Source organism: Chroicocephalus ridibundus, chromosome 5 (genome assembly GCF_963924245.1).
Source record: "Chroicocephalus ridibundus chromosome 5, bChrRid1.1, whole genome shotgun sequence".
NCBI classification, from domain to species: Eukaryota; Metazoa; Chordata; class Aves; order Charadriiformes; family Laridae; genus Chroicocephalus; species Chroicocephalus ridibundus.
Window position 1 is genome coordinate 25,341,935 of NC_086288.1, and position 23,349 is coordinate 25,365,283.

The 23,349-nt window shown below is 39.9% G+C and overlaps 1 protein-coding gene across 1 annotated transcript in view; it reads right to left on the minus strand.

Annotated features, from left to right (window-relative positions):
• Nucleotides 1-14,897, minus strand: part of ENPEP (glutamyl aminopeptidase) — a 37,177-nt gene extending 22,280 nt beyond the window's left edge. Inside the window, exons 1-4 of the mRNA XM_063335858.1 lie at nucleotides 14,010-14,897; nucleotides 8,855-8,996; nucleotides 6,142-6,273; nucleotides 1,531-1,651 (exon numbers count right to left, since the gene is read on the minus strand). Coding sequence (XP_063191928.1) covers nucleotides 1,531-1,651; nucleotides 6,142-6,273; nucleotides 8,855-8,996; nucleotides 14,010-14,632 — 1,018 coding nt within the window. The 5' untranslated portion in view covers nucleotides 14,633-14,897. The remainder of the gene's footprint in view (nucleotides 1-1,530; nucleotides 1,652-6,141; nucleotides 6,274-8,854; nucleotides 8,997-14,009) is intronic.
• Between the last annotated feature and the right edge of the window lie 8,452 nt (nucleotides 14,898-23,349).

The window sequence follows — 23,349 nt, forward strand, 5'->3', positions numbered from 1 at the left end:
CCTTTTATGTGGGTTAGTGGAAAAAAAACCCAGAAAAACAGATGAATTTAAAACTGAATAGAACAAACAACCCTCGCTCTACTCTAACAGAAGATAGGAATTACTTATTTTAATTTAAACAACTTGATTACAGAATCAAAGCTGATAGTCTGGCAAGGACTTCATTGACAGTCAAAATGAGGATCACAAGGAGAACGGTAATGCCAGAAGCCATAAATCAATGTGAAATACAATATTTAAATAAACCAGTATGTAGAAACATATTCGTTTCATCGGGTTTGATCTAGATGACTTCTAATACTGAGGGAACAACATAGTAAGTCAAGATTTGTGATCCAACAAATAAACATTCTAAGAAAACCAGTATCAAAGAGCATCTGTCCTCTGATACTGCTGACCTGGGGTTACCAGTCCACCTTGTAGCACAGACAGGCCCCCATCCATACGCTGATGCAGCAAAGTCATCTGGCTTTTATGGAAATGAAAGTTTGAATATACAGCATAGGTGAGATATAGTCCCAATTATTACTGGGGACCAGTGTGCAAAAGAACACGGTATTGTACTGGTTGCCCTAATTCAGTTATCGAAATGCAAAGAGATATTTACAATAAACTCAGATGATGTTTTGAAAGGGAAGTAAAAATCTGTTGTTAAAGTAATACAGGTTAGCCTGATAGGTACATGTTTGAATAGACAATAAAAAGTTTGCATAGCATTGTTCATTGTCTTCAAAGTTTTGGGTTGTTTGTTTCTTTTTCCCTCTCATTACATTGCTTTGACTTGCTTGTAGTTAATATTTTTTCCATCCATTTAAGTTCATGAATCTAACTGAATTACCTCTTTGGAGGCCTTAGGAGGGGGATTTCCAAAATTCTGATTACATTCCCAACTCTATTAGCTCAAACTGCACAAATCTAATCCAGAGTCCAGACAGTCCAAGCTAAAGGATGCTCAACTGCATTACTTTTTCTTTGCTTGTTTTGTAACCATGGGCAAAATTTGATAGTGTGCCTACTCTTGTTTAGCTCTGGGTCTTTATTTAGCCTGGCAGTAGAAACTCCAAATTATATGCTGGATCACGTTCATCTTTCTAAGAAGTGGATACACACCCACTTTGCACTAAGGTTAATAAATAGTATGACATACTCTCTGGCAGTTTACTTCTCCACTTCTCTCACTGCTGACTTTTGTCCAGAAGTTCCCATGGCAGTGGTACGTATTTTTCACAAACTACTTCTGGCTCTATTTTGGCTCACTTTAAAATAACCGTGTTGCAACCAGTGCTTCAGTTCAGCAAACTGAACTGTGAGAACTAGTAACTAAGCTGTTATGTAGACCAACCTTCCCATCATGACATTTAAGAACATCTTGGACTACATGGGTACAGTTTTAAAATATCCTGAAATTATATCAGCAGTTATCAAGCAAATGCTTTTATGCTGTTTTCCACCAAAGCACAGAGACCTGTAGCAGAAACATAACCATGACAGTGAAATAACAAAATTAAAAATGTAAGTAATAATAATCACCTAGTTTTGGAAGAGAGTAGTTCAAATCAAAGTACTGTTCAAAGAAGTCGAATACAATTTTTGTTACATTTGCTGCATATTCTGCTGTGTGTATTTGCTGTGGCTGGGCATAAACTCTCAGCTGTAAAATACAGAGAGACAATTACAGCAGTCTTCAGTTAAAAGAAATTAGAACGTGGCAAGCATTGAAAAGTCATTTAACATACATATCTATAGCACTTCAGGTTTTCTCTAGGAGACTGGCCTAAACACTGAATTCTGTTCCCTAACACATTTATTCAACAACGTTTTTCAAAAGCTGTGCGTAAGAGAGACCAAGTCAACATAATCTGTGCACACTTTCCACAATATGCCTAATTTATAAAAATGACAAGACCCATGTCCAGAAGCCCGCAATGGCCAAGCCTGGAGCAGGGCCTGGGTGCATACCAGCCCCTTTTTCCCCAAGGCCTGGTTTGCTCAAGAAGGAAGCCTGAGCAAGCACAATTGAAGGGAATCCACTTGTTCTGAGCAGTTCATTGATCTGCACTGATCCCATCAGACCAATCTTTAGGGGCACATCAGTCCTGAAATGTGTCTGAAGCCCATAACACCTTTTTTTTCTTCAATTTTTTCTTTTTTTTCCTGAATGCAAAAGATGGTGTCTTGAGTGCTGACCTTTCCATCCCTGAGGCTTGGTGCCTAGCACTGCTTTGGCTATTACTGTTAAGCAATATGAAACCTCAAGCCCTGGAGGACTAGAGTTCTTATGCCACCCATAACCGTGATGAGGAGACCTACAGCTTGAAAAAGCCTTTTAGGATGTTATCCCCACATTATGAAGACAAAGTTTGACTTCAGAATTCATGGAGTCTTTTGGAGGTTTTTACCTCAGTCTCTTTGTCCCAAAGCTCACACAGATGTCTGCCCGAGAGCAGAGCCATAGCACTGGAGTGTCCACTGGCAGGAGCTGTAGACTGTTCTCTTCACTGTCCACCAAAATCTCCAGTGTGGAAAGAAGAGATCTTTATATGGAGTGAAGTTTCTGGCTTTAGGAAAACTGATCCATCTCATTTTGCAGGCTGTGTCTCTTATGAATGGGCCACATTCTTCTGGCTGTGTTGGTGTGGCTTGTTTACTCCTCAATGCTGTCTTACAGCCAGGAGTTTAGGATCTAAACTGAGCAAAGGAGGCAGCCTACTCTAGGAGCCCTCTTGGAGTCTGACCACACATTGATTTCAATACCATGAAATTGCACTTCCTCCAGCGAGAGGGGAGGATGGGAAAGTGGTTAGAAATAAAGCTGGAATGAAAAAACAAAACCAAAAAAAGCTTATGAAATTCAATCGGGAATCCATTCCAGCCAGGGGATTTCCCTCTGGGTCAGTTTGCAATTACAATCTGCAATTTCCACTTCAGTAAGCTCTTTACCCAATTTAGCAGTCTTTGGTCCCCTAGCTGATCCATATTAATGGTTTCCAAAACCTTCAGCATGCACTAGAACTGACTTTGGGTTTCATTCTTATAATCTCCTCTGTGATTTTCCAAAACAGACATTTGGTACCTGACAGGTAATCAGCTCAGGATCATCATTTCCAGCTGTAGGTACATTTCCCACCAGTGACTCCATTAATGTCTTTGTTAGGGCAAAGGCTTTCAGAATGAACGGCAGTTTTTAAGTAATTTTCCGTGTCATATGAGCTGTATGCTGTTGCTGTTGTTTATTAAAGCAATATATGGATCACGTGGATACTTTCTGTTGGATGAGGGATTTATTACTAGCAATTTAAACACCAAACTATGGAATGTTCTTTTCATCAGTCGGTGAATGGAAATACCTCATTGCTCGGCTGGGCTTCAAAGTTTTTGGAAAGGAACTGTTTGGCTAGCAGAAGGACTTTCTAAATATCTGATTAAAAACTCCAAAGATAGCCTGGTTCTCCTGGGAGAAAGGTAATTTTTAGTGATGGAGTTTATGTGGCTCCCTTAATTAAAAACAATCTTACACATATACTTTATATTGGTAAAACTATGCCCATGCTAAGAGAAAGGAAATGGTTATGATTTTAACCTCACTTAAAACCCAGGTTTTCTAGTGCAGGCAAGTCCTCAGACATTGTTTAGTGAATAGCATTGATAAAATATGTAGTAACCAAGGCCTGAATTAGAAGACGTTTCTTCAGGCAACCTCTGTACTGACATGAATACCCCTGCTTCTACACACACACACACTTTAATTACCACATTTCAGTGAACACTCCCTTCTATTTACAAAAGCTACAGTCAGGAACATTGTGGGATTTACTGTTTTGCTTGGGGAAAAAAACCCAAATATTGTCCTCAGAGCCATATTCTGGAGCATGGCATGGACAAGCAGAGAATGTTAACTTTTGCATCTAGAAAACAAAGAGTTAAACATACATTTTCACCACGTTTTTTCTTTCCTACTGCACCATGTTCTACAAAAGCTGCACAAATTCTGATTCTTCAAATAACTAAACTCTAGAGAATATCTATTGAGGCCAAATAACCAAAGTCCTGTCCCTGATCGTGAATAGAGCAGCCGTGCTGAAGAGCATCTGGTTAACAAAATCATGTGTCCAAGTGGCCTAAAACATTCTCCTGTTTTGCAAATTACTCGGCCAAACAGCGGGGATCTAAGAATATTGCAGTGCTATCTCAAACCAGACTCCACTTGCTTGGCTAAGTGTAATTTAGCCTTAGTTATTCGTCAGGAAGTAATATAAGTGTACAGCATGATGCTGGCGATGGCATAGAGGAGGGAGGCCTCAGCACAGTGCTATGCCAGGAAGTCTTTGCTAAGAACTGGATCAGCACTTTGGAGATTTGTACAAGGCAGATTTTCACATCAGTGGACAGCCTTAAGCAGGGAAGAGCTTTTTTGGACAGAGAAACTCAGGAAGGGCACACTTGCGAGGGGAATGGTGGTCTAGCTGGGGCTTTGCTCTAGATTTCCCTGTCCATTGGCATCACAGCCTCCAGAAGAGAGGAGGAGAGCACTGCCAGTTCAGCTGAACTGCAAGACCATATGTTACACCCCTAAGGGGAAAGGAAGGGTGTCCTGGGTTGAGCGACACAGGACTAATTTCTATCCTAATGCTGGGGAAAACTCCACTTTTGGAAGACTCTAGTGTCTGAATTTGTGAAAATATTTACTTTATAGCCAGCTAGGCTATGTGGGATTCAAGGTCTCAGTGTTTTCGAGCCTTGCCAGGCACAGGGATGAGGAGGAGTGAGGCCTGGGCATTTGACCCAGGCTGGCCAACAGAATTATTTCATACCATGAACATCACATTCTGTATAAATTAGAAAGTTTGCTGAGTGGTCTTTCTCTCTTTCCCTTGATGGCAACAGTCCAGAGAACTCCTTGCCCCCGTGCCGGACCCCTGAGCCGGACCCCTTCCTCCTCAAGCTGTAGCGCTCGCAGTGTCTGACATTTGCTGTCCACTGCTGGGAGAGCACAGCTTCCTGCTGATAGAATTGGCTGAGTATAATTCTTGTATATTAATATTAGTATCGGGATTAATACTGGTTCTTTAATATTATTGTTAATTATTTAGTCTTATCCTATAAATCTATTTATATTTCAACCCTGTGTTTCCTTGCTTTCCATGATTCCCCTTTCTGGGTAGGGAGGGGTCATTGAGTGATAGAATATTTGCCCAAACGACAATAAATTGTTATGGGTTTTCTCAAACCATAACAAAGGGGAAGCAGCAAGAACATACAGCCCTGGGATCATCCTCTGTCTTAGATGAAAAAAAGATGTAAACCAATAAATAATTAACAATGAGATGAGCATCCTAGACTAGGTTTCAGCTAAATGAGGAGTTTATGTTGAGGGGAAAATTTTATTTAGGCTTTCAGGTTGTGATTCAACATAGTGCCTTGTGATCTTCTTATGCCTGATCAGCTGCACCTTCAGGAGGTTTGCACCTAAGCGAGAACTGGATTGGACTGCCTGTTGCAGATAAATAAAGAAGCTATTTTAATTTTATGGATTTAGATTCAAACATACTCACTTCATTAGGGCACCTACCAAATATCCAGCTGTTTAGTCAAGCGCTATCATTTCTATACTTTTTTTTGTAAAGAACTTACACTGGAAAGTTGTCTTTGGCCACTGTTGTAAAATAAATATTGGAGCCAATACATAACGGCACATAGCATTGTAGTCATATGTCTCCATGACTGTAAACAGGAAGACATCAAGTGCATAGATTCACACCTTTTAACGCACAGAAAATTGTAAAGTATTTGTATCCATGGCCTGTAAATGTCATGTACCCCTGGACTTGTACATTCTCTTAGACTCTGGGCTTCAAGTCAGGGACGAAGTTGGAGAAACAGTGTGCCTCACCCGTGTGCCCATATGGGTGCCCAACTCACCAAGATGGGAGACAGGGAAGGACTACAGGACACTGTATGTAAAGGTCAGAGGGACCACTGTGAACACCTAATCTGATAAAATAGGCTGCATAAAATAGGCTATAAGAAAGGGAAAAATATGTTCCTGTTTGTAATACAAAAAGAGATGTTTAATTTTTTTAAAAAATGCAAATCACATTACATCTGTCGTTTGAACCATGTTCAGGCTGCAACAGGACTTACAGGTTTTCCACGAGCGGATACTCTCTCTATCCACTGAAACTGGTGCACTGCAAAGCATACCAAGTAAGTGCTCATGGGAACTGACTTCTCAAAAGTTGTCCGATTCCAGCCATTGCCCAGCTGTACAGTTTGCTGCAGAAACAGAAATATAATTAATTTGATTTTTGGAATTGCAAACACACGCAGAAGACGATACAATAAGTCTATGAAGGCTGCAACTACATAGGAACAATAAATCACCTCTCCAGATTCACCTCTTCTGGCATACCAGTGCTGATGGCATGAAAACAGACAAAATGTTTTTTCTGCAGTGCTGCAACACACGAAGCGGGACTTTGTTTTTCTGCACTAAATAGGTTTATCTGGTTCTAATTTTGCATCAAGGATTTGAAATTATTCACATGCACAGGAATTTTGCCAACAGGAGTCTTCCAGTGTATGCTAGTGTGTTTTGTTCTTGAAATAGTTGCATAAAACAACATCGCTTTGGACAGATCAGAGAAGAGACTGGATTCTCTCCTCTCTTAAATACATGCATCATGCAGGAGTCAGGGGCTGCAGAGATGCTACTTAGGATAAAGACCAGTCTAACTAATCTATCCTGAACTCATTCAGATACAAATTAGCACTGCTAATTGGTGAGTTGATTAAATGTACATAAGGTTTAGTGCTGATCATAGTTTTTATTTTGTAAATCTAATAAAAACCATTCCTGGTATTCCCAAATGTCCTTAACTCTCAACTGAATTATATGACCAAACCTGCAACCTGTTGTTTGTGATTCATCCTCTATATATTTATTTCTGCTATTCATTATCTGCTATTGCCTGTCTGATAATTTTTTGTGCGTCTGACTGGTAGACTAACTTAAATAGGACAAAAGCAAACAGTGTATAAAGGACACTAACCTTCTACTAGAGATACAACACTGCATGAGATTTGTTTGCTATAAATAGAATATAAAATTAAGCACAGATAGTGAATGTTACAGGTGATATGATTCAATGAGCAAAAAAACCCTTTTCACAGATATATTCACAAACCTCTTTTCACAGAGGTATTTGCAATCTACTCCGTTATCTGACTCATTTTGACTCTATTTTGATATATTTTGTTCTTTCAATAAAGTCAGAACTTCAGTGAAAAAAAAGTAAAAAAAAAATTAGTGAAAACTGCAAATGAAATGTAGAAGTTTCTGATTTTGACGAGCTGATTTTGACATGTTGATTATGAAACTCCACACCAGCAAAACTACTACAGGACGTATAACACACAACGTGCCTTGTCTTTACAAACGATTACATTTCCATTCATTGAAAAGATTTCCCAAAGATCTTTCACTAGTAAGAACAGAGCTACTGACCTTGTGAGCACACCAGATGAAAAGGGCCCTGCTGTCATTTGTTAGTTAAACCCGAGTATGAACTCAGCACAATCTACATTTCCATGCCTGTACTTGGATTTTAGCAAATTAATTAACAAGCGATAGCTAGCCCTTTGAAAATTTGTTTTTGTATGTCTATACTAGAGGCAAGGTCCATGTTTAAAGGTGTAAAGTAAATCTCAAAATCTTGATAACATCTAGTCTCATTCCCTCACCTTCCTTGCTGGTACCCTCACTTATCTGAGGTCTGTGAGCAAAGGTACAGCAAACACACTCCTTTCATATGTTGTTCGTCAAAGTGCCTGGTGCTCTTTTAGGTATCACAGAAATATTTTTAATAACAATAGGTCAGAGCTTTAAATATGCAAAGGGCCTGGGAGGCAGCTGTATCAGACTGGTAATAATTTTCTCAGTTGCATTGCTAGGGAATAGTTAAGATTCGGGGAACTCTAAATAAAACTGTACACAGTAAAGCAGACTGTTTTCTGGCTGGGGGAGTGATTGGGAAGATGCAAATGTCAATAGCCTTGAGGCTGGAAGCTCTTTTTAATTTTTTCCCTTTTTTTATTTTTTAAACTTGGCACTTTATGTCCCACTTCAGAACATATTCATTAGAAATTATACATTGGACTACACATTCAGTTAAACTATTCATTAGAAACTCTCAGCTGAAAGACATCCAATCTTCTTCCAGAGGGCCCAGAGGTAGATAACTGATGCCATTGAATTTTGTATGAAACGTGGAATTTGACCCACCAGGTCCAGAAATAGATTATGTAGGAAATTACAGTCATAGCGGACTGACAAGTGTCCACACCCATGACAGATGGGATTTCAGATCTTGTATTATTAAAAATAATAATCCTAGACTTTCTTGCTAGCAGGATCCTTTGTCAGGATCAAGCAGACCCTTGCTTTGGAGCATTATGTAGTTTCAGTGATTATTTTAGACTTCCCATCTGGGAAGCAGCTGTCTTCCAGAGTATTCCTACTCAGAGTCCACTTGGTTTGACTGAAGAACATGCCATTACCAATTTATAGTTAGTAGGGGATGTTCATCTAGAATAGAGGGCCAGCTAGCTAAAGACAGAGGGGACGTTTCATTTCTACTTTGGATTTGTCTCTGTATTGCCATATTGTATACTGGTGGACCACTGGAAGTCCTAACCAACCAACCAGTCCTATTTTATGGAATATTTATGAACCATTAGCTTTACAGTGTCTGGGCAGTGGAGTTCGTGAATGTGCAAGGACCTTGCAATCCATGTTACCTTCCCAGTGGCTTTACAGAACCATTCCACTTAGGCAGCAGACTTGAGAAATACATACCTGTACGGGCATGTTTGAAAGTGCTTGGTACGTTTCTTGATGGATGATAGATATGGTGTAAGTTGCCTTTTTGTTGGGCTCATCAAAGCAAGGAAAAGATTTCCGTGCATCTGTTGGCTCGTGATCAGTAGCTGCAATGCTCCTTAAACAAACAACACATTGGCAAGCCTTCATTATATACCTTTTAAATCTTATCTGCAATTTCTAAGCATCATGTTTCAGCAATTTCACAAACTAAAGTCAGCTACAAATATTTGTGTGTTCTTGTCCATTCATAAAAGTAGGTGACATCAGAAATGCACAAGCTGACATCGTATGGGCACGTGTAACACACATATAGTCTGTCAGTAACATCCTCTGGGTTTCAGGGCAAAAGCTAAAGCCAATTTCTTCTCATCAAATATTTTTAGGAGTCAGGCAATGAAATACAAATAACCCCTTGTGGAAGGTAAAAATTTATCTCACCTTCCTGATGAGGTTTCCCATTGATTTTTGTGCATAAAATAAACTACTGATGCTATCATCTGAAAGGAAATTAAGGCCCTGGTATAGGGATGTTTAATTAAGTCACTCCCTGTGTTATTTACCCGCTGGAGCACATTTTAGGATTGCAGTCTTGAATATCTCCTGACAAGACATCTTGGAATTGTGTAAGTGCCCCTGCAGTCTCATCCTGCCTGTGTTTTTCTTTTTCTGCAGTTACCCAGTACAATTTTCTGCTGGTGCTGTTATGCTTTCCTGACTCCATTAGTGAAACTGCTGGAGAAAGCATGTAAACATCCTAGTACATAACTGATGCTATGCTAGTTGTGTTGAGGGGTTTAAAAAGTCATCTCAGTTATGCAAAAACAACTGGGGGAGCTAGACAATAAGAGTCACGTAAAAAAATAAGGTGAAGGTTATGAACGTTCGTACGGTGTGCTTGCTTCTCACAGTGACATCAGGCTCCCCCATTAACGAACCATACAATGGCAGAGCATAGTCTCCAGTGATTGATGGTGGAAGGGATCACAGATGCTTCTTCAATTAATCTGGAATGTTGGGCATTTTCTGACAGCACTTCTACAGCTGCTCCAACTATATTAAGGTAGTTTTTCTTTCCAAAAACTAATTAAAAGTGTACATCATAAATTACAGATCTGCAGCAATCCTACAAGCTCACTTGACAACGAATTTTTCAATGTTTCTTTTGCCCTTGGCATTTCCCTGTGACGGTCAAATACTAACCTGGTCATTAGGAACTTGTAGCAGCAAGGGTGATTTTCAAGCCTGATGGAGGTAATATGTCTGGCTTCTTACCATTCACGTTCATTGGAATAGTAACTCAAAAGTTCATGGGCAGAAAGCATAATGAACATTCACCTTAACATAACTCCAGGCTCAACAGAGTTTCTTTTGCTTGGTAAATTGTTTGATGTCACTCTCTACTTTTTGTAGGATTTGAAAGATATTTCACAGTTTCACAATCAAGTCCCCGGGGCAATGCTTCATAGTTATTGCTTTAAAAATTGGCTACGTATTTTGACACATTTATATCTTGTTCCTACAGGCTGATAACACTATGGTATCTCTGTTGATTTATAAGGTGATACTCCTTATATCCTCATGTATTTGTGAAGGCAGACAGACAGCAGTGCAAAACCTTAGCTACGGGGTAGATGATGAGAACTCCAGGATATGGCATGCGTAGAAGTGGCACTAGAAACATGAAACGCTGTAATTTCCTTTTAATTTCCTTTCAAACTGTATAAAGTAGTTTTTAGATAAGATTTTCTTCACTACTTGGTGGCTTCTGCCCTTCTACTTGGCCTTTGATGTCCAGACCTTTAAATGTGAACTAGAGTTGTAAATATCATAGTAATAAGAAGTGAAGATCTGTCTGAGACTGCATCCAGCTGTTCCCAAAATAAAACAGTGCTGCATTTAGAACCATGATGAATTTCCCCCCCCTTTTTTTTTTGAAGGCACAGGAGGTTAGTGCAAAACCACCTCCCCTTGAGCTAATAAAAGCATTTTTCTCCTAGTCTTTCCCTAAATTCAGATTCCTTCCTTCTTCTGAGAAAATTTTCTCCTTGAGGAAGAAATGCAGGAGTGCTACTTGTGTACTTCTGTACACTAAAGAATATTTCATCTTCCTCTAATCAATAAAATTCTAAATGCAAGTCTCCCTGTTAGAGATGTGCCTAGCTGGATATCTTTTATAAGCCTCTTGTTCTCCTCTTACTGAGAACCGAGAGAATTCTTCTAAAATGGAAGTCATACCTTGTCACTAATAGTAATGCAAAATCAAAACCAGCCACTGTGACATGTTTGTATTATCTGTAATACTAAGGAAAAAAAAAGGGGGGTTTTTAGCACATTCCTTGAGAGAAACTAGTGACTTAAAGGAACCCATTACACCAGACAAGGACTCTTGTGCTCCTTTCCCTAATATCTGAAAATAACACAATTGTAATGTATTTATGCTTACTGCATTATGCAAAGTAGGGAAGGACTGTTATTCCTCTTTCATCAATGGGAAATTAAATGTGCGCAGGAACAACTTTACCAAAGGATTTCCGTGTTTAGAGCTAGATTCAGGCACCCACAGGAGGATCTAGGCAGGTCTATGTCTAAAATCTGCATTCTTAAAGTTTCTGCTTTCCTGCTCGCTACCCACACATGCACATCCCTTTAAATAGTTGTGTCCCCAAGATATCTCAAGATCCTCTTCTAGGCATGTCCAAAAGCACCCTTGCCCTGACAGGGATTGTGTGATCTGTCTGAACAGGATTCCCAAATGAGGTGTTCTTCTACCTAAGCCTCCCGAAGATCCCAGACTTGCAGGCATGTTCAGCACATGTCTACCTGTTTTCCACAAAATGTTGTGGAATATTTGAATCCAAGCAACAGCAGAGCCTGGACTTGTTCCCAGTTGGTAAACAAGATGCATTATAGCAATGCTTTGGCAAACCTTTGCCCTCACAAATAGACAGATGGGGAGCAGCTCAGCCCTCGGAGCTAACTTTCCAGTATTATTAATTCTTTCAAGAGGTCCTGCTGCTTCTAACACTGCCCAGAAGGGATGGGGGAGTAGGCTTAATTACACGTTGGCTCTCATTTTCACCTCAGCCCCCTTCTCTCTAATATCTGATATTAATAGACTCACCTGACTTTTGCTATTACCTGATTTGTATTTAGTTACATGACAAAAAAGGAACGGTGATGTCTGCTGCAGGCAAAGCCGAAATAAAAAAAGGTAATTCTGGTCAGCATTGGTTTTGAGTAGAAAGCCAGGGGAAAATGCAGTTTTAATAAGTAATAAAACCCTTCTCTCGCCATCTCTCCTGACCCCACGTATCACCTACCCTCAAGCTGCACAGCAGCAACCTGGCTGGTGGTTGCAGCACTGCTTGGCTGGTGGTTGCTTTCATTTCAAAGTTGTGCTTATCACGTACATGTACACATTGCCTCTTCCACCCCTACAAACAATCTGCCTAAACTTAACCACATGAAAAGCATTTCAGAAATCACCATTCATTCATTCTTATTAAAGCCCTTCTCAAGCCTAATAAACAAATTCACATGCTCAAGTTCCTTTCTGTATTGAGTGTTTTCGGACTGCTGGCTAGGATCATCCTTGCAATTGTAGCCTCCAGCAACCAAATCAAGAAGTAGGAACCCTCTTGAACTGAGCTCTCATGTTATGCTTTCTTTAGCTTATGAAGTTGTCCTTTCTTCCTGACATCAGATGCTTGGTCCTTGTCTTCCTACACTGTCCGGATCTGAGGGATGGGCACTCACCTCTCCTGCTCTGTGACACAGGAGACCTGTGTTCTGGTCCTGCTGTTCTGCTGTTGTGATGCACCTGGGGCAATTAATTTAATGTTTAGGTATCCTTCACTAATAAGAAGGAAGTAACACATCTCAACTTAGAACAATGCCAAGAGGTTACACTTTAAAACTGCTGTGGGGATGTCAGATGCTCAAAGTATAAAAACAAAGCACCTTCTGAGTCAGAGCTATACTGAGGTGGTAGATGGAGAAAAACAAGAGGGAAGGAGCTGGCTGGGGTTTGAGCTGTTCCCTACATGGCTTCTTCCCAGATCAGATAACTATTTTTAAGTATGAAAAATCAATGCTTGCTTTTTCCTCTGCCTCTTTGATTTGCTGCTGCTGATGCCTGTCACTGGTGCTACTCCTGGCATTGCCTGTCAGCGGCTGAATGGAGCTGATGCAAGACTCACTCATGACAACATTGTCCCAGAAGGGCAAACAAGGGCTGTGAAAACACATCAGTGCTTCTCTCCGTGTTCCTGCTACAGGGCCTTGGAAGAGTCTAGCCAAGTTTATCTTCTAGCTGTAAAGGCTGAAACGAGTCACTTCAGAAACATAAATACTGGAAAATGGATTAGTGTCCTCTTCATATGTTAATTGTGAAGAAATGTCTCTGAGCAATGAGCAAATAGGCAATGGCTTTTTCAAGCTTCCACCTTGAAGTAGTGCAAACCTGGGAAGTGGAATGGGTTAACTGAACTGGCGGAGGCTTTGTAATCTTTCAATAACTACTGATATATTAAAAACGAAGAGCTGGAACACACAAAAAAAAACCAAAACAACAAACCAAAACAAGTCAAAGATAACCTTCATCATTTGGACTTTCCTACGCATAATTTAAACCAGCTGCACAAGGGACAGGGAAGTTCTGGTTTGGATATTCCTCAGGGTTACAACATCAATGAGGTACGATGTTAGGAAAACTATCACGAGAAGATTTTACACTGAAACTGTTACCTTGGGGAGGGCCAGGAGAGAGTGTTGACAGCTGTATGTCATTTATTGTACTACAGAGATAAAAACAAGCCTCGATCCCTCCAGCTGTCTGAGGGAGCCATTCGTAAAACTCAAGGGTAACCTGGGACCAGTAGAGTTTGAAAAAGTTTTTCAGAATAATAATAACAAACCCCTCATCTCTCCAGCCCACATTCACTTGTCAACAGCCAAAAGGTTTTGAATATAGCATCTTCCTTAGGGGAATGAGAAAATTAAAGAACAGCCCAGAAATGTCAGCAAGTCGATGAGAGACCAGACTGAGAAGACGAAACAGGAATAGAGCAGGCCTGAGCAAGTAAAAATAGAGAAGAAAGTTTAATAAATAAAAGAAAAACTGCTTTACTTGATCTCTCCTCCTTCAGTGTAGGTGGTCTTGTAAAACCCAACCAGGGAACCATTCAGCCAGCCTTCAAACTTCAGGGTGAGTATATAGGGATCATTTTCATTAGTGACAGGGAGCTCTGCTTCTGCCTTCATCACTATGTACTCGTGCGGCTTGTACTCAAAGCAGTCGACCAGAGCAATCTGCTGTCCTGAAGATTTCCAGAGTGTGGGCATTTCTGTAATCTTGGTCTCTCGCAGGTGGAGCCACAAGTAGCTGGTAGATTTTTCCAAAGCAATAGAAATATTAACTGACCCAGTATAAGTGTCTTTCTCCATTTCAGGCTTCATTTCCAGATCATAGTGGACAGGCTTGACATAAGTGGGTAGCCTGAAATGTCTCCACTCTCCGGCCTCATCCTCTTTAGGAGCACAGGGATTCGAATCCACTGAGGGAGGGTTTGTTGTCTGAACTGTTGGCTGATCTGTTGTTACCTCTGGAGGGTAACAGTTAGGTCTGCTTAATCCCACGCCAAGCCCCACAGCAAGACCTACAACGACCACGATGCCACAGATGACAGCCACATGCTTTGTCTTCATGCAGTATCTCTTGGACTTCTCATCCTCAAAATCCATGCCCTCCATCTCTGCTCCCGGGTCCGTTTTCAGACCAAAACATTAACCGTAAAAAAAGCTTATTAGTCACTTCAGCACTTGCATTCAGTAAACTCAGCAGACTCGGTTTGTATTTTAATGTGCAGCTATAGCTGTTCTCTGCCCGTCTCCCCCACCTCGCTTTCCACGAGACACTCAATTAATTAAAGACAAGATGCATTTGGAGGAAATGTGAATGATCAAAAGGAGTGCAGCTGGGCTGGGAGACGGAGGGAACCGACACAGAAGAACATTGTTCCTGCCGTGCTCTCCTTATAAGCAGCGCAACCCCACCCCCAGCCACTCCTGCTCTGGCCTGAGTTAAATATAAAACAGTGCTATGTTAATCAGCAGTTAGAAGATGATCAGATGCCAAAGCTATGTCAGCAGCTTTCAGAAAGAGTTTGCAGATAGAGGTGTAACCGCTCCAAATCCTCAACCTTTGCCACTACCTTTTCCCTTTTTTCCCCCCTGCTATATCTTTTTTGGGTTTTTGAGGTTTGGCTTTTTTTCACTTTTTCCTCTTGCTAGCAAAGATTTCCTTGAACTTCCACCCTATAGTTTGTGAAATGACATCTCCAAAGTCTCAAAAATCCATCAAAAATCACATACGTCTTTCAAGGCCTTTTCAACTGTTTCCCCTCTTTTCTAAGCTCATTTACCTTTGCCGAGTAATTCGAGGCAGTCACAGGCAGAAAAATGCACAGTGGAACGATAAATTTTGATCACTGACTTCAAACTTTAAAACACGTCTAATTCCTCTCCCCCTCTCATAGGGCCAATTTTCCAGGAGATTGCTCGTAACCATGCATGCAAGCTGGTAGCCTGGGATAGCATTGCCGTATTGGTCAAAGTAATTACAGTGCTGCTGGTGAACCCTTACTGCGAGGGACCCTTCTAAACATGCGGTTATATGATTTACGTACTAAAGTTCTAATTTAGCATTTAGTGCATGTCAACACAATGTGGGGCTTCATCAAAATAAATTCATCGAACAGAGCCTGATTCTGCTTGGGGGAACTTATTGTAAGTAAGGCCTTGCTAAGCCTCCAACCAAAATGTTGCTAATGCAGTATGAAACTGAGTACAGCAGTAATCTTGACCTTGTTTGATGCTAAACTAAAGGAAAACAGTGTAGAAAAGAAACCTTAGTCCCTGGATCTCTTAACCCTTTTTCTCCATCTATGGAGCCCACTTGAGTAGATTTTTAATCAGGGACGTCAGTTTGGCTTCATGCCTCCTGTTATGCCTTCTGTTTTAGTTTATTAGGAGACAGATTAACATCACTCTTCATATCAGTTACAACTCTGACTACTAAGCTTTTTTTTTTTTTTTTTGAGATGGATGAAGTTTCACCTGGAAGGGTTGACTTAGGCCCTAGAATCAGTCAACACATGTTCCAAGTGAGATGCACTGAATCAGGGGAAGAGCTTTTACAGGACAGACTTCATCCAGTCTTTTGGAAATGGATCTCCTCAAAAGCTTTATAAGTCTCCCTTTGAAATATCGCCAGCCACCACGGGGAACTTTAGCCACCCAATCTGCATCAGCACTCTTACAGCACACTACTATTTATACAGCGTCTTGTTTAAAAGGCAATGTTTTCCAACAGGAATTGAGAAAAGAAAAGGTCTTCGTTGCAGGGCATCAAATTAACTCTTACTCAGATATTTTCAAAAGTGAAAAAACAATGCAAAAAAAAATCAAGCAGAAAGTTAAAAATCTGTTTCACATTATGTCTGTTTTTTATTGTTTCCCATTTCTCTACTGTGATCAAAACTAGATATGACATGGGAAACCAGTGCCCTTTAATGGATTGGGTAAGAATTTAACTTCTAGCAACAGAGCCAGCATTGAAGATCATGGTCTTAACATTTAAAACCATTTCAGCTTTTCTTTTGTTCTGAGGTTGGACAGGACAAGGAAAAAGAGAGAGAATAGATTTTAAATAAAACATCTTAAGCCAGAGCAGCCATAAATGATGAGATAGTAAATGTGTCTTGATTTCAGGCATGCTTTTTACGTCACTCCCATTTTCATTCTCCTTAACCATGAGGTTTTCTGTTACATTTGTAATCTGAGATGAAAAATGTTGTTTGAGTTTATAGACCACAGAGCAGATTATTTACTGTAATTATTAAGAGACTTGTAGATTTCTTCACTGATAACAATTACCTCCTTCAGGAAGAGACAGAAAACAAATCTGGATGAGCTGGTCCCAAACAGCAAAAATATATGTATTTCTTATCCTAAGCCTTAAAAAAGATTCTAGCTGTAAAAGCCATTACAAGCTAAGGAGGAGTGACAAACGAATTAGCTCAACAAGTAGCAGAGATTATTGGTATCTTCTGACAGTCAAGAGCAGTAGTGTACTTACACGAAAGCTCTAGCATTGATCTTTCCTTTATGAAAACTAGGGTTCAAGCCTAGTTGCAGCCAAAAATAGGTATAATATATTTCTGATAGCGGTACTTATGAACAGACTTATCCCTCCCATATCAGAAGTATGCTTTCTTCCTAGCTGACACCACTGGGGTCAGCTAGCAGTGCTAAGAAGCTGCCTAGCTACCAAGAGAGCTAGGAACCAATGACCTAATATACATGTCCAACAATAAGACAGGACTCAAACTATTAATTCCTCTACACAGGAGCAATAAAGGAGGGCAGAGCTCTCAAGTGCAACGGCAGTGCTCTCCCTGCTTGGCTGTCTCTAGGTAGAAGGGGGCAAGGAACAGGACCTGCCTCCCCAGACAGAAAAGCACCATGGCCTCCATCAACAAGGTATAGATACTTTGTCTACCCTCTCCCAACGGGTATTAGATGATGAATCCCTATATGGAAAGTGGAAGAAAGATCACCCCAAGCTGCTCTGGCATAAACCACAGGCATGACTGCATGCATGCGCTGTCCAGGCTCGGAGGGGTTTAAATTGCTTTAGCTTAATTTCTAGAAAACTGAAAAGAGGTTAAAACAATCTTATCAATCACCTGGACAATGCTAATGTCTGATAGCATTTGTTTGGTGTTGATTTTTCATTGAAGCAATTTCACCTTAAGTTAGAATTTAGTTCTAAATCTGCACCAGAGTTACCTCACTAGCTTAACCCTGACCGTTGGCCACCTAAAGTGGAGGGGGGTTTGAAATCACCATGCTCTGTCATAACATTGCTGGTGGGGACATGTACGTGCCTGTAGGAGCAATATCCAGATATCTTTTCAGACGACTACAGGCATAAAAAAGAATCCTTTTTTTTATCCCCAAATTGTATACCATTCATTTCCAATATAATTTCCAGTTTTAAATTTGGAAAATGGAATAAAATTTCCACAAGTGACAGCCAGGATCAGCACTAGCACAGGCCTGCAGTAGGCATTCAGGGAGAAGTCACATAGTACCAGGAAATCCTTAATTGAAGCTAACAATGAGAAAACAGCTGCTCTGGAAAGCATGAAAGACATGGAAATAAGCAAAGTATATTAAAAAAAAAAAAAAAGAAACCCCTCCATTGCAACTCACAACAAATGAAACTCCTCTGAGACAAGTCCATCCTTGGAATAACATGAAACACTTACTGGGCCTACGCTAAGGAGGTCTTTGGCTCCTGTGTCTAGGGTAATTAAAGTAACATGAGGGCAGCAGGGTCTAAGGACCTCTGAGTTCTGAGCTGCCCCTGCAAGATTTAGGGATACCATAATAAATGGAGCCTCTCTGCCTCCATCAGGAGGAATTTGGCTCTCTTTATGTCAAACTAACACTCCTCGTTAGATTTGTCATTGCAAAAAAAAAGAAGGCATGAAGCAATCTGCTGTAGTGACTGATTTCTGGCAGAGCTGCACTTGCAGACTTAATTTGAGAAATAGGAAACTGGTTGTGGTGTTCTATCAGGTCACAAATGAACTGTGTGAGATATTATTCCCATGTCCAGTGTTTTCTTGCATCTGTCATGACTGATTTTGTCTCCATCTTTGGCTTTGAACGCCCTCTAGCAATCATGAATCCCCTAGAGTTCACAAGTCTTAGTAATTACCGGCTTGCAGTAGTCCTTGTTCCACTCACAATCTTTTCTATGACAGTTTTTAACAACAAAATAAGTCCTTTTGGGTTTGTGTTGTTTGGAAATGCAAATGGTTTGAACTGATTTGAGAAAGACAGTCAGGATTTCTTCAGTCATAATTGTTTCTCCATTTAGGTCTTTGAAATACCCCATCTGTGGGGTACTGCCAGCTGCAGTGCCTCGGGAGGACTACACTATTTCCTGCTGCAGACTGTCAAGCTCCGTATATAATGCAGCGGTTAAAGCACAATGCAGTCCCACCACCTATTCTGGGTTCTGCTGTGTTTCCCCAGCAGGTCAGTGCTGGATGTTTTATTTATCACTAGGGTCAAGGCTGAAGGGAGTTACCTCAAAGCCTTTTCACAAGAAAGTACTGAAAGTTGCCTTTAGTAGAGACTTTATTTCCTTTCTTTCTTTTTTTCTGTTTCAAATTCCTGAATGAAGATTCTGTGCCTCAAAATGTGAATGTCATCTCTTACACTATTTGTGTAAACAAAGCTAGTCAAACGGTATTCATTTGCTTCACTATATCATATATCACATTATACCATTTAATCTTCCACTGCATTGCTACCAAGGTGAGCTTGCTTGCGTTCTTTCATTCTAATCATTAACTTTTACTACAAAACCAGCATAGCCTGGGTCCTGGTGAATACAGTTCCAACTTTCCAATTCTAACATGTTTTATTATTTTTACATTTTAGTACTCTATTTCTCATCAAAAGTGGTCATTAAAATAGTTACAGTTTTTATCTCTGCACTTCAAAGTCTAGTTTCCAATAGGAAGTTTCCTTTTTGTCTTTAAAAGCATGCCTGAGGAGAGTTCTACTGTAAGAACACAATACAATTTAACTTATACAGACATTTTTTCAAGCTCACTCAACATACATCTTGTTTAACGACTTCCCAAGCAAAAGTGAGAAAAGCAACAAGCTTTTCCAGTGTAGCCTTTAGGATACGTTGGGACACCAGCAGGCCCACAGGAAAAATCAAATAGTGCAGTTTAGAAATTCAGTGGGAAATTCCTTTATGAGCTTCTGGAGGTATTTTATCCTCTTAGAATGAAAAACTTGCTTTCAACTCTCTTCACTTTTTTTTTTTTTGGGAGTGAGGGTGATACCTTAGAAAACCTCCTCTCTCCACCTGCAATTCAGGGCACTATTTTTAATCTATCTGATATGAGTTGCAGTTCCTTGAGGTGCTACCTCTGCCCTTGAGCACTGCTGTGTCATTCGGTATGCAGTTATATTGATCCATTTCCATGTCTAGATAGCAGGGCATGAGAAGAAAAGCATTTTGATGGAGGAGAGGTGTAAAATTTCCTTCCTACCTTGACTGGTCCCAGCCTGAAACTGTTAACCTTCAGGGCAGGCTTATTTATACTGCTTTCTCCTTTAGAAGCAGGGGAAAGTTCAGAGGCTGAATAAATGAAAACGAAGCATTAGTCAGCCCGGTAATGATGTCTGCTCAGCATGCAGTGATAGTACTAAATTCAAGTATGATACTAACTTCATTGAGCAGGTAATGGAGATTACTGTGGAAAACAGTATTTTCAGTTGAAGGCATGTTTTCACTTACAGTAAATTGTGAGTTTCTCATCTTACTGAAAAAGATACAGTGGAAATAAAAGAAAGCATTGAACTAACTGGCAAGACAGACAGAATGGAAGGATCAATCATCCTTTTTATCACTAAAAGAGATTAAGACACTGAATCTTGCTCTCTTAAAACCGTGTGCACTGGGAGCAATTCTGTAACAGTCAATAGCAAAGTGCTTGAGAATCTGAAAAAAGAGCAATAAGATATGATAAGAGTGTAAAATACTGGGTAGCTTTAATTAAGATAGTTTACCTGTTCCTTAATGTAATAGCAAGGAAACTCATAGAGCTTTCAAAGGCAATAAATTTGACACAGATTAGAAGAAAACCTTTCATGTTAATCTCACATATATCTCACCTGTGGCATTCATAATGAGAGGCCATAGATGCTGCTTACGAAGCACCTAATGCAAGCCATTGAGAAGCAGAACAGTGGACCGAGGAGATTTCTGATCTGCTCTGCTATATAAATTCATGTGGTCCTTTGCTGCTGAAGGTGCATCAGAAATCATGCCAAGTCACGAAAAATAATTGCTCGCATGACTTCCAGCACTATAAAAGTCCCATAAATGAAATCAAGTTAATGGAAGAGGAGACAACAGTTAAACATATTTGCTCAGTTGCACATGTAATCTCAGGGGAATTGTCTGTCAACATGTATTTAGGTTACTTCCAAGTCTGTTACCTCTGCATTTGCCCTTGTTTTCATTTTCTTGGCCAGGGTGATGAAGCTGATAATAGAGAAAGCAATTGCAGTAGCATAAACTGTTTCATTTACTATTATATAAAAAAAATCCTTTTCTTTCTTTCTTTGTAAACAGGATTGTAGTTATATTAAGGCATTTGAAAATTAATCAAGAGATTGGGGGATGAAAGTAAGTGGACAATTATAGATTTAGCTTCCTTCCCTGCCCCCCAGTTGAATCTAGTCGCCTGAAAAATTGAAATAGAACAAGCTATATCTTTGGGACTTCAACCACATTTGCTTTGTCTGTTTTGTCCTGCATAGAATATCTCTCTCTGGCAAGGACTGGCTCTATTTTCATCAGTCCTTACCTTCCCACAGCCCTGCCAACAGCAGCTGCTGTGGTTGGGTAGAGCAGGAGATAGACAGAGATCAGTTGACTGATTCCCAGGCGAGTTCCTAAATCACTCACAGCGCACACTTTCACAAACAGGGGTGTATGTGAGGGTTGGTGAGGTATATGTGCTGGAGTACCCATTAGCAATTTGCCTGAAAGGGAGTGTCATGTTAGGAGGAGGTCTCTGACACAAGTAATGTTTATTTCAATGTTATTTGGGAGTCACGTTCTTCAGAGCAACAACCAGACAAATATTTTCACACGGAAATAATACTATAAAATATTTTGCTCTATTTTAGCAAACCTAAGCTGATCTGGGAGTACAATATTATTGGTCAACAGTAAGTCCTCATATCTAAATTTTCATTACGAGAAGCAGTAACTGAAAGAGTAGGTGTTTCTACACAAGGATGAGGACATCTTTATTCTTGAGGCATATAATATGTTATTTTGAGCTTGTATGCAGCAGTACAGGTTGCAAAGAGCATAAATGAACAGATCAGCAAAATTAAGCTGTTGGTAAAGATTGCACTGAAGAAAAAGAAGCACAAGCAAAATCAGAGAAAAGCAGGAATTTCAGATCTTACAGGTGATCAAGTTTGAAGTTTGAACACTGGTGGTTTATGGGATAAGCTACAGGATGGGATGTTGTTGTACAGCCAGGTATTTCCTGCAGAGCCTTCTTTCCCTTCTCGCTTTAGTTCACTTTCTTCTTTTGCTTTTCCTCAAACCCCAATGATAGACCTTTAGTAGGAAAATTCCTTTACTAAAAAGAACTTCCTTCTGAGAACTTCCGTCAACAAAGCCACAAAAAATACCAACAAACCTAATAAATGAAAATGAATAAAAAAGACTACTTTTCAGCCTCTGTCCTAATGTCTCTTAGAAACAATTATTACTACTTGTATATGCTGTTTTCAGGCTATTTCTGGTTGCTTCTGAAACGAGTAATAACATTTCCATTCACTGCAGAGAGACAAAGAAGTAGAGCAGAGAAGTGCAGGCCTACATTTACTACTACATCTGAGGGGAATGTTTAAATAAAGGATTTTTGATGCTTCTTCCTCACAGAACTTTTTTCTATTTATATACTTACATTCAAAAGCAGCCTAATGGTTTTAGGAGGAGTAGAGGCTTGGTCCTTGCCCAGAGAGTACATCTGCTTGTATTAGACACAAGAAAAAATAAGGCCACTGAAAACTGGAAAGGGAGAATGAAATGAAGTGATAGGACAATTACATTGGCATAGGCATGCAGGTAGGTATGCATGTGCTGTTCATCTTGATTATTTGTAATCCAACATATGTCATTAATATTGCATTTAATTCATATTACATGACAGGTTCTCATTCTGTTGGCTTGCTTCTCATAATGACATAGGACTCTAAATGAAGTTCTTTTAAATTAAATAATTCCATAAAAATATCTGCTCAGCTGAGAATTTTATTGGACTTACCCAGCACTTATTGGACTCTTACTTAGACAAAGCAATCTCCAGCTGAATTATCAGAACTCATATCTATGGTGCAATCAACAGTGTTTTTCTATGGAGTCAGTCTAAAGATTAAAAAGTCAAAGGACAAACTGTTCAGCATAGTTTTACAATAGTTTTACAATAATCACACCTTACTTTTATCCAAGAAAAGAAAGTTGTTTCTGAATCATGTACTTAGGGTTAAAGCAAGGTGCAGTCTGTTTAACTCCCCCTCACACCTTTAGGTTACAGGGGATTTTTAGAACAGATATAACATTTTTTTGAGGAAGATACACTACTACAGTGATACAAAGCAACAAAAATCTCTCTTGGAGACAGAACTTTAATAATTTTCTTAAGTTTATACAAAAATTTGTGCATCAAGTTGACTATGACACAAGGGCATCTCTGTACAAGATCTGAGTCTGTCTACTCCAGTTGGAGGGTCAGCAGCTTACTTTTAGAAGCTCTGCCACCCTTTTGCTTTCATCTAGTCTGGTC